The sequence below is a fragment of the Staurois parvus genome, unplaced genomic scaffold, assembly GCF_062004578.1.
Source record: "Staurois parvus isolate SC_StPar_1 unplaced genomic scaffold, SC_StPar_1.0 ptg000350l, whole genome shotgun sequence".
NCBI lineage: Eukaryota > Metazoa > Chordata > Amphibia > Anura > Ranidae > Staurois > Staurois parvus.
In genome coordinates, this window is record NW_028318146.1 from 3128131 (window position 1) to 3142321 (window position 14191).

Genomic DNA, 14191 nt, shown 5'->3' on the forward strand with positions numbered 1-14191 from the left:
CTTTTCCACAGCGGTCCCACAGGTATGGCATAAGCATATTTACATTGGTATAAGTTGGACCAGTGTAATTATGCTAAAAAATCCATACTTTGATTTCAGTGACTTAATGTAAGACATCTTATAAGTATATTCATGTAAAAAAAAAAAAAAAAATCTTTCTGTTAATAGTTTCTAAATATATATGTATACGGGAGCAGTCATACTTATCACCTGTACAAAGTTCTGCTTAGTAATGCTACTTTAGTGGTTGTGTTTTATTGTTCCTCTTTCTCAGTGTCAGTCGGGTAACTGATTTAACACAATGTGCTCTTTATTTGCCTATATGAGCGCGTTTATTCTTATCGAGGCAGCAAAACGATTAAAGTATAATGCTGATCCGTGATAATGGGGAAGTCTATTTGTAATACAATAAAGACATGATGCAGCAAGCATATAAAATTTGGAAGTCCCCTTAAATGATCTAATGGTAAACATAACAGTGATAACTGCAATATATGCTCAATGAAAATAAATTGATAGGCTTCTGCTAAGCAGTTCTGATCTTCATCAAATCATAGCAGAAACCGGAAACTGCCTTCTATTATAACAGCACTGGAAGTGTATCAGAACAAAGTGAATTACATTAGGGCAGCATTGAAGAGTCTAAAGTGTTTTTAACAAAAGTTATTTTTTCTTCCTGAAGGAGTTTGCAGCACTTACTAAGGAGCTCAATATCTGCCGGGAGCAGCTTCTGGAACGGGAGGAAGAAATAGCTGAACTGAAGGCCGAGAGAAACAATACTCGGGTAAGTGTGTCAGGAACATCTACAGAAGGTCACAAACCTCTTGGAAGACAGCAAGAATACCTAAAAGTCTTGCTATTAGCAATGATTGCACTGCGCTGTAGCATGAACACTATGGAAATCAGTCTCTCTGGGATTTCATAGTGCTGTCCATCTAAAACACACTTCTAAGAAGAGCAGAGTGGTGATGTCATCAGTGTACTGCTGCTTCTTCAGCAGCCCCTCCCCTCCCATACGTGCATTAGTGCCCCTTATACATTTACAGACCTCAGATGGAGATACAAATAAATCTGCAGAACACTTCCTGTGCTGGGCCGGGTGCTTTTACAGTTTATGTGCTTCCCTTTAGCCTTAAAGCATGTGCATCACCCATAGAGCATAATGGGGCTGTCTCCAGAGATTTACCATTATACTTGAAAGGTTGCTAGATCATGCTTTTGATATTTATGTTTTGGATTCCTAGATTTCAGGATTCTAGAGTGGCTTTCTGATAACCTGAGTTTTTGCCTCTCTGTTATATAAAGGCCATTGGAAATTCTTCCTACTGCAGCATTTCTTATGTAAACTGCAGATATTTCAGTAGTGAACAAGAGAGACCCTCATTTTGTGTGAAAGTAGTAGGGAAATCATGGACTTTGTCTACGATGTCCACAGTGTTCACCCTTTAAAGATTTTATCGATGTAGTTAAACTTCTTTATTAAATTCCCCCGGGGACCAAGTGGTAGAACATGTATTTCTTAGTTCTGTTAAGTTCCATCTAAGGGCTAATTGACGGCGCTTATTTCTTGCAGAAAGTGCATGGTGGAGACATGTACTGTGCATGGAGTCACCTCCATTCACACCACAAGCCCAATGAAAGGCCAGTCAGCATTGTGGGGCTGCGTGCTCGATTCACCAGTGCCTTGTATGTTTACCAGCATCTGGAAGATGATCTGTCAGTGCTGCTGGGTTGTATGATAGCGCTGCTGGCTGCTAATAAACCTACTTGGCATCTGCAGATCTATCACACAGTCCCAATAGCACTGATTGTTTATCCACAAATTCAATGATAAACAAATCAGCACAGCAGGACTGACTACTAGTAAACATCCTCTGCAACTGCAGATGGATCATACGGCCCTGCATTGTTGACTATTCGTTCACAATGGTAAATGATCAGTCAGCTTGGCAGGGCTATGTGTGATATACAGTATCTGTCAATGCAGTGGATGTTTACTAGCAGCCAACAAATCTATTGCACAACCCTGCATGGCTGGCAGATTGTTTTACTACTAAATTTATGAATAAACAGTCATCTTGGGACTGTACTCCATGAAAATCTTCACTAGGGCATGCTGCCTAATACTGTGCTCACCCATAGTAAGTTTGTGGTGGAACTACAGCACACACAGAAATCAAAAAGTGTTTTTAATGAACAGGGAGGGGGGGGGGGGAATTTAGTGCAGCCATAGAGGGTCTGAACTGAGAGAATCTGAACTTTAAGCATTTTTAGTGCTAAATGTGAGGCATGTCTTCTCTTAACTTGGTTATTGCTATTCATATGTCCTAATTATCTTGGCTTGACAATGGAGCTCCACATGAAAATGTATTGGTTTGTTTTTGTTTTTTTTGTGTTGGATTGTCCATTGGAAGAATTCTTTTACTTCCTGTAACTGTGACATCTGTAAAACTGTTTTTCTTTTGAACAGGTTTGAAGACTTGGCAACTTCACTATAAAAAAAAGTTTAGATTTTAGATAGTTTATTTTAAAGTATATCTAAGCCTAAACTTTTTTTTTTTTTTAATTTTAAGATGGAATAGGAGAGGGTTAAATCCTCTATCAACATTTTGCCATCAAAGGAAGGAGATTGCTATTTTCTGAACAGCAAGTAAGAGGATATTTTTCCAATGTTGGAGAGTTGTCACCAGAAGTCTCTTTTGGAAGAGTTTTCCTTTATTCCTGTTGTCCTGGTGGTAACATTGGAATTACACTCACTTTCATGGTGACGTAGTTGATCAAAACTGGAGAGTGTAAATCTCCCTAATGGAGACACCGCAATAAAAAACGTTGCAGTGGTTCTAACCCTGCACCACTCTATTCATACTTTAATCTCTTTTCTTTTTTTAACCCATCACTTGGAAGCATAAGCAAAATGCGACAGTTTTTTGGTCCTTCATGTCACCACTGTAGTAGTTTCCCAATAGAACATATGCAGGTAATATGCACCCCTTCCCACACGTTACAAACTGAAAAAAAAATTTGTTTTGCCCTTTGTTATACTTTGCCCGCATTGTCTGTCTGGGTTTGGATTGCTGGACCCACTTATATAGTTACTGGACATACTGTCCATATTAGAAGACTACCACAAATGGACAAAGAAACATTAGACAATGTGACATTTTTCCCACAGAAACCCAAGCTAATTTTTCCAACTTCTTTTTCTGTTACTTATTAGCTGTTAATACTATGCAGGGTGAATGTAGAAATCCTGTGGTTTGTCCTCATTGTGTGATGCTCTCTCTATAGCTCCTCTTGGAACATCTGGAGTGTCTGGTTTCACGGCATGAGCGCTCTCTGCGAATGACAGTGGTGAAGCGGCAGGCTCAGTCTCCAGCAGGAGTGTCGAGTGAAGTTGAAGTTTTGAAAGCACTAAAGTCCCTCTTTGAACATCACAAAGCTTTAGATGAAAAGGTAATGAGTGTGACTGATCCAAAGATCCATACGCGTGTGACTTACCCTAGTTAATACCTTAATGATGCTGAAAAACTAGTTTGAGATTGACAGCTTTCTGTATTCTTCTGTGATACTGTATATTCCTGCTGCTGTGATCAGATAGATAGGTGACAGTTGGGGCGGTAGGCTTTAGTTGAGGGGGCAGGAATCATTTTTGGAGGGGGGTGTTGTTTAAAAGTAGTATTAAAGTGGAACTCCAGGAAAAAGATTTAATAAAGTGTGTTTTGTAAAAATGAGTTACCTACTCTCTTCAGTACTGCTGCTTACTGTAGAAATCAGGCTCCAGTGCTTCGCTGGACATTTCTGGCTAATGTACAGTGTAGGGTTTGGATTGTTCACTCTCCCCTTCTTTACCCTAATCCATTCACCAAAAGCCTTGTGTTTTTGCTCACTATATATGAGACATCCTGTGAATGCACAAGGGTAGAGGAGGGGCAGGTTGACTGCCGGAACCCAGAATGCCTTGCAGCAGTGCACTATTAATAAAAGTGCATGTTAACTCTAATTTCACAGAATTTTCATACTCCATTCATAGAAAATATGGTGGGCTAATATGTAAACGTTGAATAAAAATTTGCCTATATTGCCTATGGCGGGTACCTGGAGCCATTGTATATACCATAACTAGTAAGTACCAAATCATTGTGCCTTCTTTAGGGAAAGTCACACTGTGGCAGCAGGCAGTAAAATTGTGCTCTTAGAGTGCACAAGTTTCCACAACTTGAAAATACCCCATGAGCCATGCCACCTGGGTCACTTTTGTTATTCAAAATTAATTCAGTGGCAGCAGTCAAGAGCTCAGGTCTGCTTCTCTTGCCTCACTATTGATATGTGGATATGAGGAGTGGCCACACTGACCAACAACAATGCGCCGGGGTGAAAGGACCCAAGATTTCAAGTATAAAACTGGTCCAGATTCACCCAAGTTGTGTCACAGGTTTGGACATTTCCAGTTGTTCAATGACTTATGTAAAATGGGAGTGTAACACCTTAGGGATGCCTGTTATTATAAGCTAATGCCAATTGTAAGATGACCCCAGGATCAGTTTGAATCTGACTTAAGAAATTGTGCTGTGTTCCTCTAAGGCAGTGTTTCTCAACTCGAGTCCTCATGGACCCCCAACAGGTCATGTTTTCAGGATTTCCCTCAGATGAAACAGCTGTGGTAATTACTAAGGCAGTGAAACTGATCAAATCACCTGTGCAAAATAATGGAAATCCTGAAAACATGACCTGTTGGGGGTCCATGAGGACTGGAGTTGAGAAACACTGCTCTACGTTAATGGCTCAAAGCTTTCTTGTACTGAGGGAAATGTGCATTAGTGGCTTTTTTGGTCCATGGTGCTGTGTTAGGCATCCCATTCACATGAATAAGCTGCCTTAATGCAGCACGTGATAATGCTCTACAGAACGCACATAAGTTTAATGGAAACCCAATAAACTGCCCTGGTGTGTGGTTTAATTAATGCTTTGAATTCGTTAAAAAATCACTACCCTTCTCCGTTTTTATCTGTGATGTGTTTATTTCTTAAAACCCCCTTTTGTATTGATGAACTTACTCCAAAAGGCAGTAGTTCCCATTGGTGTTACACATTCCACTGGTGGAGGAACGGTGATCAATGTGACTGCATCTGCTGTGTTCGTGGGACAGGTGGTAGCCTAGAATATGCCTTACTGAAATAGATTATGGGAGGCTCAATGTACAGTGTTTGCCTTCCCAAACTGGTCACCACATTGTGTAATGACTGACATCTGTAATCCTGAAGCCAGTATCTTGTGCCTTAGGTGAGAGAACGGTTACGTGTAGCTCTGGAGAGATGTAGCTTGTTAGAAGAAGAGCTGGCGGTAACACACAAAGAGGTGAGTGTTGCTTCTGACACCTCAGCATCCAGTTCCCTCCTTTTGACCATATAAAACTTTGTAGTTGTCCCTGAAATGGCTTTACTAATTCAACTGTGCATCACCTTGGCAGCTTATGATTTCTCGAGAACAGAACAATCAAAAGAAGATATATAATGATGTGACCGGGGACCAGAACCAAGATCAAGAAAATGCACCAAACACTAATGGGAAGGTGAGCTCTATCATTCAGCTAGCGTTAGATGTTGATTTTGTAGCAATAGGGTTTCCCTGGCAGTGGAAAGATGATGATTAATCTTCTGTTGTTCTTCAACTTAGTTGTAGACATGTCACAATGTGAAAATCCCTTTCTTACATTGTTTGATTTCGATTGATATTTAAACGACACAATTTTGTCATACTTCTATTTATTCTTTGTTTGTTTTTGTAACCAGAGAGAATATTCTTGTTACCCACTCTTGTTACCCACTCTACAAATTCAATAAAAAATTGTTATACCAAAAATCTTTTCCTTATTTCCCTCAGTTTGCAAACAGGATATTTTAATGTTTGCACATTTATGAGGGAAGGATTAGAATTCTGTTTAATTTCTCCCAGTGTGAAAAAGTTCATAGTTGTCGCTTTTTTTTTAAATTTTTTTTTACAACTGTTCAGGAATAAGAAGTACTCAAGTAGCTTTTAAACGTTTGATATAAAGTAAGACTTCATAGCAAACCTTTCTCTATCTCTCACTAATGTGTTTTCTGTTTTCCATATATTTTTAAATGTGATCATATGAGTTCCCTGAGGCAAATGTCAACATTTTTTTTATGACAGAGATCATCCGATGACTCTTTAAATCACAACGAAGACCTATCGAAAGTGATGGAGCTCCAGGATGTGATCGATAGACAAGCCAAGGAGCAAAGCCAGATGAAGGAACGTCTGGCTGTCCTGTCCAACAGGGTCACTGAGCTGGAGGAAGATCTCGACACGGCAAGGAAAGATCTCATTAAATCAGAAGAGATGAACACAAAACTGCAGCGGGACGTACGAGAGGTGAGTTTACAGATTTGCCTATGGTGGAATAGAAGAGAAATGGATAGACGTTCTGAGAGGAAGAAATTATGTCACCTATAGCAGGCTGAAATAAATGCTAAAGACATTGCCTTCTTATTTTAAAACCCATTGTCTGATTTTCACCACAGGTGACACTTACACAATTGAAATGAGATTGGCCGAGAGTCAATCCATCAATGGGCAGGCTGATTGTACCCAAGTCGATCCATTGATTGACTTGGGTGCAGCCAGCCTGTCGGATGTTTTACATTCGGTTACTGCCCGCTCTTATAGCCGCTAGCAGCAGTCATTTTGTTCACTCAGGCGGCATAACACAATAGTGCTAAGAGATGCATTCCCCTATCAACAATGTGTTGATGGGGGAATCAAATGATTTTCTTTCCTTCCACCTATGGTAGGATAGAAAATAGTCATCCTTGGGCTGCCCAATTCTGAGCCATTTTATGACACCTCACAACTTTCCTCATTAGGTAAATATGTGCACAGGAAAATATCTTGTGAGGTACACGTGGAGTTTGGTTGTTTACTAGCTAGTAATGCTTGCTGGCATAAATGTGCACAACTATTTTTTATATGGTGGTAAGTTGTCAAATGAGATTCAGAGCACACACATTACCCGTGTGCGGGTTTTAAATAAAATCCTTTTCTTTGTAGAGTTTTGTACATGAAATCTGCTTTATTTGCTCAAGAGTGTCGGTCCAATTCCAGCTTTAAGCTGAACTCTGTACAAGTTGCTGACGCAGGCTCCCAGATAATGCATAGGGCCTTAAAGTTTATGCTACTATTTGGTTGAGCTGTGCTACTTACCAAAGGATGTGCAATTTTGTCCAGGCAGCCCTGTGATTTACATCCCATCCAGAGTGCAGAGCCAGATGGGTGACCTGGCTCTTCTCTGTTGCAGTTAAGCAATAGAGTTCGGTCACCTACCTCCCCTGATTTTGTAATTGAACCATAGGAGATTAAAGGATCAGCGGAATAATGATTCTTCTGCATTCTGTTCCTTGCTAGCAAATGTGCATGCGCCATACCTGGTTGAATTTTCTTGTGGCCCCTTTCTTTTCCAACCTAAATTCTGCTATACAGAGTATTACAAAAGGTGTTCAGATGCTTACACTAGTCACAATTAAAAAATATGTTTCCTTGTTATTGAACACATAACTGCTTTGGTTGATGTATTGTTATACATTTGTTGGGTTCAGCTCGTGCTTTAACGAACCACTACCACAATAGAAATATTGGGACTGCCATTGTCTCTTTAGGAAAAACTACTTGCTTAGCTGTCTGGCCTCTTTGCATGAGCCACTGACCTAAAACACCTATGAAGAAAATTTGGAATACCTTATACTAATTCCTTCTGCTACTACTCACCCATAACTGTTCAGTTTCTACCATGTAATGTACAGCACTGAGCGAACTATTGGCGCTTTATAAATACTGTATAATAATTATATTTAAATAATTATATCGATCCTGAATATGGCTGCCAGACTCATTCACCTTTCCAACCGCTCCATCTCCGCCACCCCCCTCTGCCAATCTCTCCACTGGCTTCCGATTGCGCAACAGATCAAATTTAAAATCCTAACACTGACGTACAAAGCTGTCCACCATACTGCCCCGTACTACATCACTGACCTAATATCCAAGTACCGCCCAGCACGCACACTCCGCTCCTCACAAGACCTCCTTCTCTCTAGTTCCCTGGTCTCCTCCCATGCCCGCCTCCAGGACTTCTCCAGGGTGTCACCCATCCTCTGGAACTCCCTGCCCCAACCCATCAGATTATCACCTACTCTCCTCTCCTTTAGGCGCACTCTGAAAACCCATCTCTTCAGGGAAGCCTACACCACCCCCTCCTAACCTGCCGACCTCCTCCACTCTTCCTACCACTCCATCCCCCACAGATATCTCCTCCTGTACCACTATCCCTTCCTTCCTAGATTGTAAGCTCGAAAGAGCAGGGCCCTCGATCCCCTCATGTTTTGCATTGTATTGGTATTGTTCTGTCACATGTTCTGTCCCCCTTTGTAATGTACAGCGCTGAGCAAACCATTAGCGCTTTATAAATACTGTATAATAATAATGTATAGAGCATAGTGTTATAATTCTGTCTGTATTTTAGGCCATGGCTCAGAAAGAAGACATGGAGGAGAGAATAACGACTCTTGAAAAACGCTACCTCGCCGCACAGCGTGAAGCCACATCTGTGCACGACCTCAATGACAAACTTGAAAACGAAATCGCTAATAAAGAATCGGCACTAAGACAGGTAGTAATTGGTATTTGTACATGCAATTTTTAACAGTAGGATGAAATGTATATTTGAATTGTTTTCCTTGGTGTTGCTTAAAGCAGAATCATGCCCAAATGTTAACCTTAAAGGGATTAAGTTTATTACCTTAAAGCATTCTCTTCATTAAAGTAAAAACCTTCAATGTTCAGCGCCCCCACCCCCCAAAACGATTGCACAGAGCAGGTATAGTATAACATATGTTTTTTGTTTTAATATATATTAAGGTTTACAATCACTTTAAAACTGTGTTTTACTGGAAAAAGATTTATAGAATAGTAGAGGTCTACGGTAAATGTTATAGCCCTGAGGAGGATGGACACTGAGCAGAAAACAGGAGGGCATTGCTCCCCCACTATGGAGCTTAGTTTTAGCTTGGTGACTTAAGAAATGGGACAACTTTGAATTCTCTTGGTTTACTGTAGAATATTGATTGATTCTACACATTGAGCTTGGAGCATCTTTTCCTTCTGACCTGAAATTGAAATGTTCTAGGATTGTCTTGCTGGGTGCTGAAAATTTTTACTTTTTATGGAGAAAATGCTGCTTCAGGCTCCTGGAGATTTGGAGACTGCTAAAAAGGAGAATCTGAAAATATGAACTTTGGTCCCTCACATTAAATGAACACCGCTATTGTTGAGCAAATAAGAATCCTTTCTAATTGTTATGCTTGCAAATTGGCTGTGTGGATTATTCATTGCAGACCCATTCTCGGTGCTGTCCAAGGAGTTATCCAGCAAACTTGCCAGCTAATCAGTACAAAACAAAATCTAAACTGTTTTAATAGGAACTCTTATATGCAGTGGAATAAGTGGGAAAGTCTGTCTGTTACAGTCACATTAGCAGTTCTAGTGTTGTAAGAAGAGAAAAAACTGCTGGAAAAAGCTATAACATAAAGAGGAAAATGTTTCTGTGGGCATTCTGTATGCTTGGTGTACAGAATGCTGCCATTGTTAAAAACCAGAAACATTTAGAGTTAGATCTGTAGAAAGGTAATGGCAATGTTGATTTTAAAATAATTTTTTTAGTTAAAGCAGAAGTAAAGACTGTTTGTTTTTAAAAAACTGTGAGTAGGCAGGCAGTCTCTTGTGCTATAAAAATAAATCTACTTACCTGCTCAGTTTTCTGTAGAACATACACTGAGCAATATATGTGCAGCTCTGTTTACTTTCCGGCTCAGTGCCTGTGTGTCATGATGACAGCACTCCTGCGCAGGCGCGGGAATGATGTCATTCCCACCCCTGCAAATGAAGATGGCTAAAGGCTGGCACCCAGAATAAGCGGGGGGTAGGCGCTGTACCTTGCGACTTTGGACAGTTGATGCAAAATTCAGTATAGCGGAGTTTAGTTCTGATTTAAGATCAGATTAAAAATGGCTTCTGCAATTGAAGCACAGTGGCTGAGTGATTAGCACCTCCGCCTAGCCACATTAGGGTTGTCAGTTCAAATCCCAACCATGTCGCTACCTGCCTGGAGTTTGCACGTTGTCCCTGTGCCTGCATGAGTTTCTTTCGGGTCCTCGGGTTTCCGCCTACATTCCAAAGACATGCTTGCAGGTTAATTGGCTCCTGTCTAAAATTGACCCTGGTATATGCATATATGAATGTGAGTAAGAGACCTTTTCTTTGAGGATCAGGACTGATGTGAATGTACTGTATATGTAAAGTACCTTTAATAAAAAAAAATGAAAAGGCTTTTGGTCACATGACCTTCATCGCAGGAAGTTTTTTTTTTTTTTTTTTTTATTCTACTAGTAATGGCAGTGATCAGCAACTTATAGCGAGACTGCGGAACTATGGTGGGCATTCTGATACTGGGGGGGGGAACTGACATCCCCACAGACACCAATACAGTGATCAGTGCTAATAGCACTGACACTGTACTAATGGCACTATAGGGCTATGTGTGTGCTTCACTGTAAGCACAATTCTTTGTATGGTTCTGCTAAGCAGAGCCATACAAAGCAGTCTGTAGGAGCTGACGGGAGAGAAATATATTGTTTACATACAGTTCTCTCCCCTGTCAGTAATACTTGGCGATCACCAAGACTGCAAAATCATGTGTATGTACAAGTATGTTTAGATGCAGTGCACAGAAGCCAAGGAAAGGTGAGTATGTTTTTTCTTCTTGTGCAGTTTTTTTTTTTAAGCTTTTCTACAGTGATTATGCGAAGGAATGTGAGCCAAGTGTAAAAAGTTTACCTTAATTTGAAGATGGAAGGTCCACTTTAAAGGGTAACTCCACTTTTGTGGGAACAATTAGCAAGTAAAAAAGTATAACATATACAATTGCTGCACAAGTTATATTGTAATTGAGGGTTATTAAAATTACCTTTTCTTTTCAATCTGCAGCCTCTAATTTTATGTAAAATTCAGTGCAGTATGGCAAAGTGGAGGCATTCTGTACACAAATGGCGTATGGAACGCCTCCCAGAAATGTAATTTCCTGCTTGTGTGATTGGCTCACTGATTTTCCCAGAAGTCTGCAGTAAGATACAAGTTAGATTTTTGGTATCCTCTGCAACACAAAATGTGACTTCATGCACAGATGTCTATGTAAGTCGCACCCCAATTCGGAGAAAGTAGTGCAGAAACTACTTTTCTAATCGGTGTGATTCCTACGAAGTCAGTCAGTCAGAAAGGTTCCATTGTTGATCATTGGATGTGATTTGTAATGCGATTTGAATGGTCAAATTCGCATCACTGTGAACCAGGGCTAAGTGTTGACAATAAAACTACTGTAAATGACGTATTTTATTTTTAATATTATTATTACAGGTACTCGTATAGCGCCATCAGTTTACACATACAATGGATATAAAAAGTCTACACACCCCTGTTAAAATGTCAGGTTTCTGTGATATAAAAAAAATTAGACAAAAGATAAATAATTTCAGAACTTTTTCCACCTTTAATGAAACCTATAAATTGTACAACTCTGTTGAACAAGAAACTGAAATCTTTTAGGTGGAGGGAAGTAAAAATAAAAAAACCCTTAAACTAATACTTTGTTGAAGCACCTTTTGATGTGATCCCAGCACTCAGTCTTTTTGGGTATGAGTCTATCAGCATGGCACATCCTGACTTGGCAATATTTGCCCGCTCTTCCTTTCAAAAACACTCAATCTGTCAGATTGCGAGGATATCTCCTGTGCACAGCTCTCTTCAGATCACCCCACAGATTTTTGATCGGATTCAGGTCTGGGCTCTGGCTGGGCCATTCCAAAACTTTAATCTTCTGGTGAAGGCATTCCTTTGTTGATTTGGATGTATGCTTTGGGTCGTTGTCATGCTGAAAGATGAATTTCCTCTTAATGTTCAGCTTTATAGCAAAAGCATGAAGGTTTTGTGCCAATATTGACTGGCATTTGGAACTGTTCATAATTCCCTCTACCGTGACTGAGGCCCCAGTTCCAGCTGAAGAAAAACAGCCCCAAAGCTTGATGCTGCCACCACCATGCTTCACTTTGGGTATGGTGTTCTTTTGGTGATGTGCAATGTTGTTTTTGCGCCAAACTTATCTTTTGGAATTATGGCCAGGAAGTTCAGCCTTGGTTTCATCAGATCATAACATATTTTCCCACATGCTTTTGGGAGACTTCAGATTTTTTTTTTTTGCAAAATTTAGCTGGGCTTGAATTTTTTTCTTCATAAAAAAATAAGGCTTCCGTTTTGCCACTCTACCATGTAGCTCAGATATATGAAGACTATGGGAGATTGTTGTCACATGTACCACACAGCCAGTACTTGCCAAATATTCCTGCAGCTCCTTTAATGTTGCTGTAGGCCTCTTGGCAGCCTCCCGGACCAATTTTCTTCTCATCTTTTCATCAATTTTGGAGGGACGTCCAGTTCTTGGTGATGTCATTGTTGCGCAATATTTTCTCCACTTGATGACGACTGTCTTTATTGGGTTCCATAATATATCTAATGCCTTGAAAATTCTTTTGTACCCTTCTCCTGACTGATACCTTTTAACAATGAGATCCCTCTGATGCTTTGGAAGCTCTCTGCAGACCATTGCATTTGCTGTAGGATGCGACTAAGAAAATGTCAGCAAAGACCTACTAGAACAGCTGAACTTTATTTGTGGTCAATCAGAGGCACCTTAAATGATGACAGGTGTGTACTGACACCTATTTAACATGATTTTGAATGTGATTGCTTAATTCTGAACTCGGCTACATCCCCAGTTATAAGAGGGTGTGCACACTTATGCAGCCACATTATTTTAGTTTTTATGTTCACTTTCCCCCCCCCCCCCCCCCCCCCCCCAGCACCACAAAGATTTGTTTGCTTTTCAGTTGAGTTGTACAGTTTATTGGTCACATTAAAGGTGGAAGAAGTTCCAAAATTTTCTGTGTCATTTTTTTTTTCATCACGGAAGCCAGACACTTTAACAGGGGTGGGTAGACATTTTATATCCACTGTATTGTACATTCACATCAGTCCCTAACCCTCAAGGGGCATACAATCGAAGGTCCAAAACTCCCATTCTTTCATACACAAACTAGGGCCAATTTAGACATGATCCAATTAACCTCCCAGCATGTCTTTGGAGGGTGGGAGGAAACCGGAGTACCCAAGGAAACCTGCACATGGAGAACATGCAAACTCCAAACAGGTGGTGCCGTGGTTGGGATTCAAACCGAAGACCCTAGTACTGCCATGCAGAAGTGCTAAACGTTTAGCCATGTAGGATATGGATACATTTGAGTGACTTCATCCATGTATTTATTAATTTATTGAGCACTAACGTTTAGGGACTGACAGGACTTCTAAAATACCCACACACTAAATCATGATAATTTTCCCAGAGTGAAGAAAAGAATCGGCAGATCCAGGAGCGGCTTGAATTGGCAGAACAGAAACTTCAGCAGACAATACGGAAAGCAGAAACCTTGCCTGAGGTGGAAGCGGAACTGGCACAGAGAGTGGCTGCTCTTTCTAAGGTAAGGAGATTGAAGGGCAAGCTGATGTGGGTTAGCAGTACAACAATTTGAGTGTGTTTATACAAATTGATTTAATTTAGCACCCCCATTATACTTTGTTTTTTATTCTACAGGCATCTTTTTCCTTCAAAGGCAGTTTTTTAGTAAAGGTGAACTAACCCTATAAAATTTGTTGACTTCCAGCATGTTTTTGTAGTTACCTTTTCACTAGCCTACCAAGCCGTTGTGAGCATTCTGAAAAGCAGGATAGACTTGTACATTTTATGACACCACATTCGTAACACAAATACGATGTTTGTCATGTACACAAAAATGTGTCTAGATTAACAGAATGACTAGGACACAAAAAATTTGCAGCATTTTATTAAATTCTGTAAATGTATGTCTGGTCAAATGAAACGCTTTCAGTACATCTCTGCAATGCATACATACAGTACTGTGCAAATGTTATAGGCAGTTGTGAAAAATGCTGTAAATGAAGACTGTTTTCAGTAATAGAAGTGTCAATAATTAATTTTTATCACTCAACAAAATGG

At 40.2% G+C, this 14191-nt stretch overlaps 1 protein-coding gene across 10 annotated transcripts in view; it reads left to right on the top strand.

Moving 5' to 3' along the window:
* PPFIA1 (PPFI scaffold protein A1) overlaps positions 1–14191 on the top strand; it is a 156857-nt gene that overhangs the window by 69262 nt on the left and 73404 nt on the right. For all 10 annotated transcript variants that reach the window (XM_089684583.1, XM_089684584.1, XM_089684588.1 and 7 more), the window contains exons 3-9: positions 683–784; positions 3289–3453; positions 5281–5355; positions 5468–5569; positions 6172–6393; positions 8537–8683; positions 13521–13655. In XM_089684583.1, the coding sequence (XP_089540709.1) occupies positions 683–784; positions 3289–3453; positions 5281–5355; positions 5468–5569; positions 6172–6393; positions 8537–8683; positions 13521–13655 (948 nt within the window). The remainder of the gene's footprint in view (positions 1–682; positions 785–3288; positions 3454–5280; positions 5356–5467; positions 5570–6171; positions 6394–8536; positions 8684–13520; positions 13656–14191) is intronic.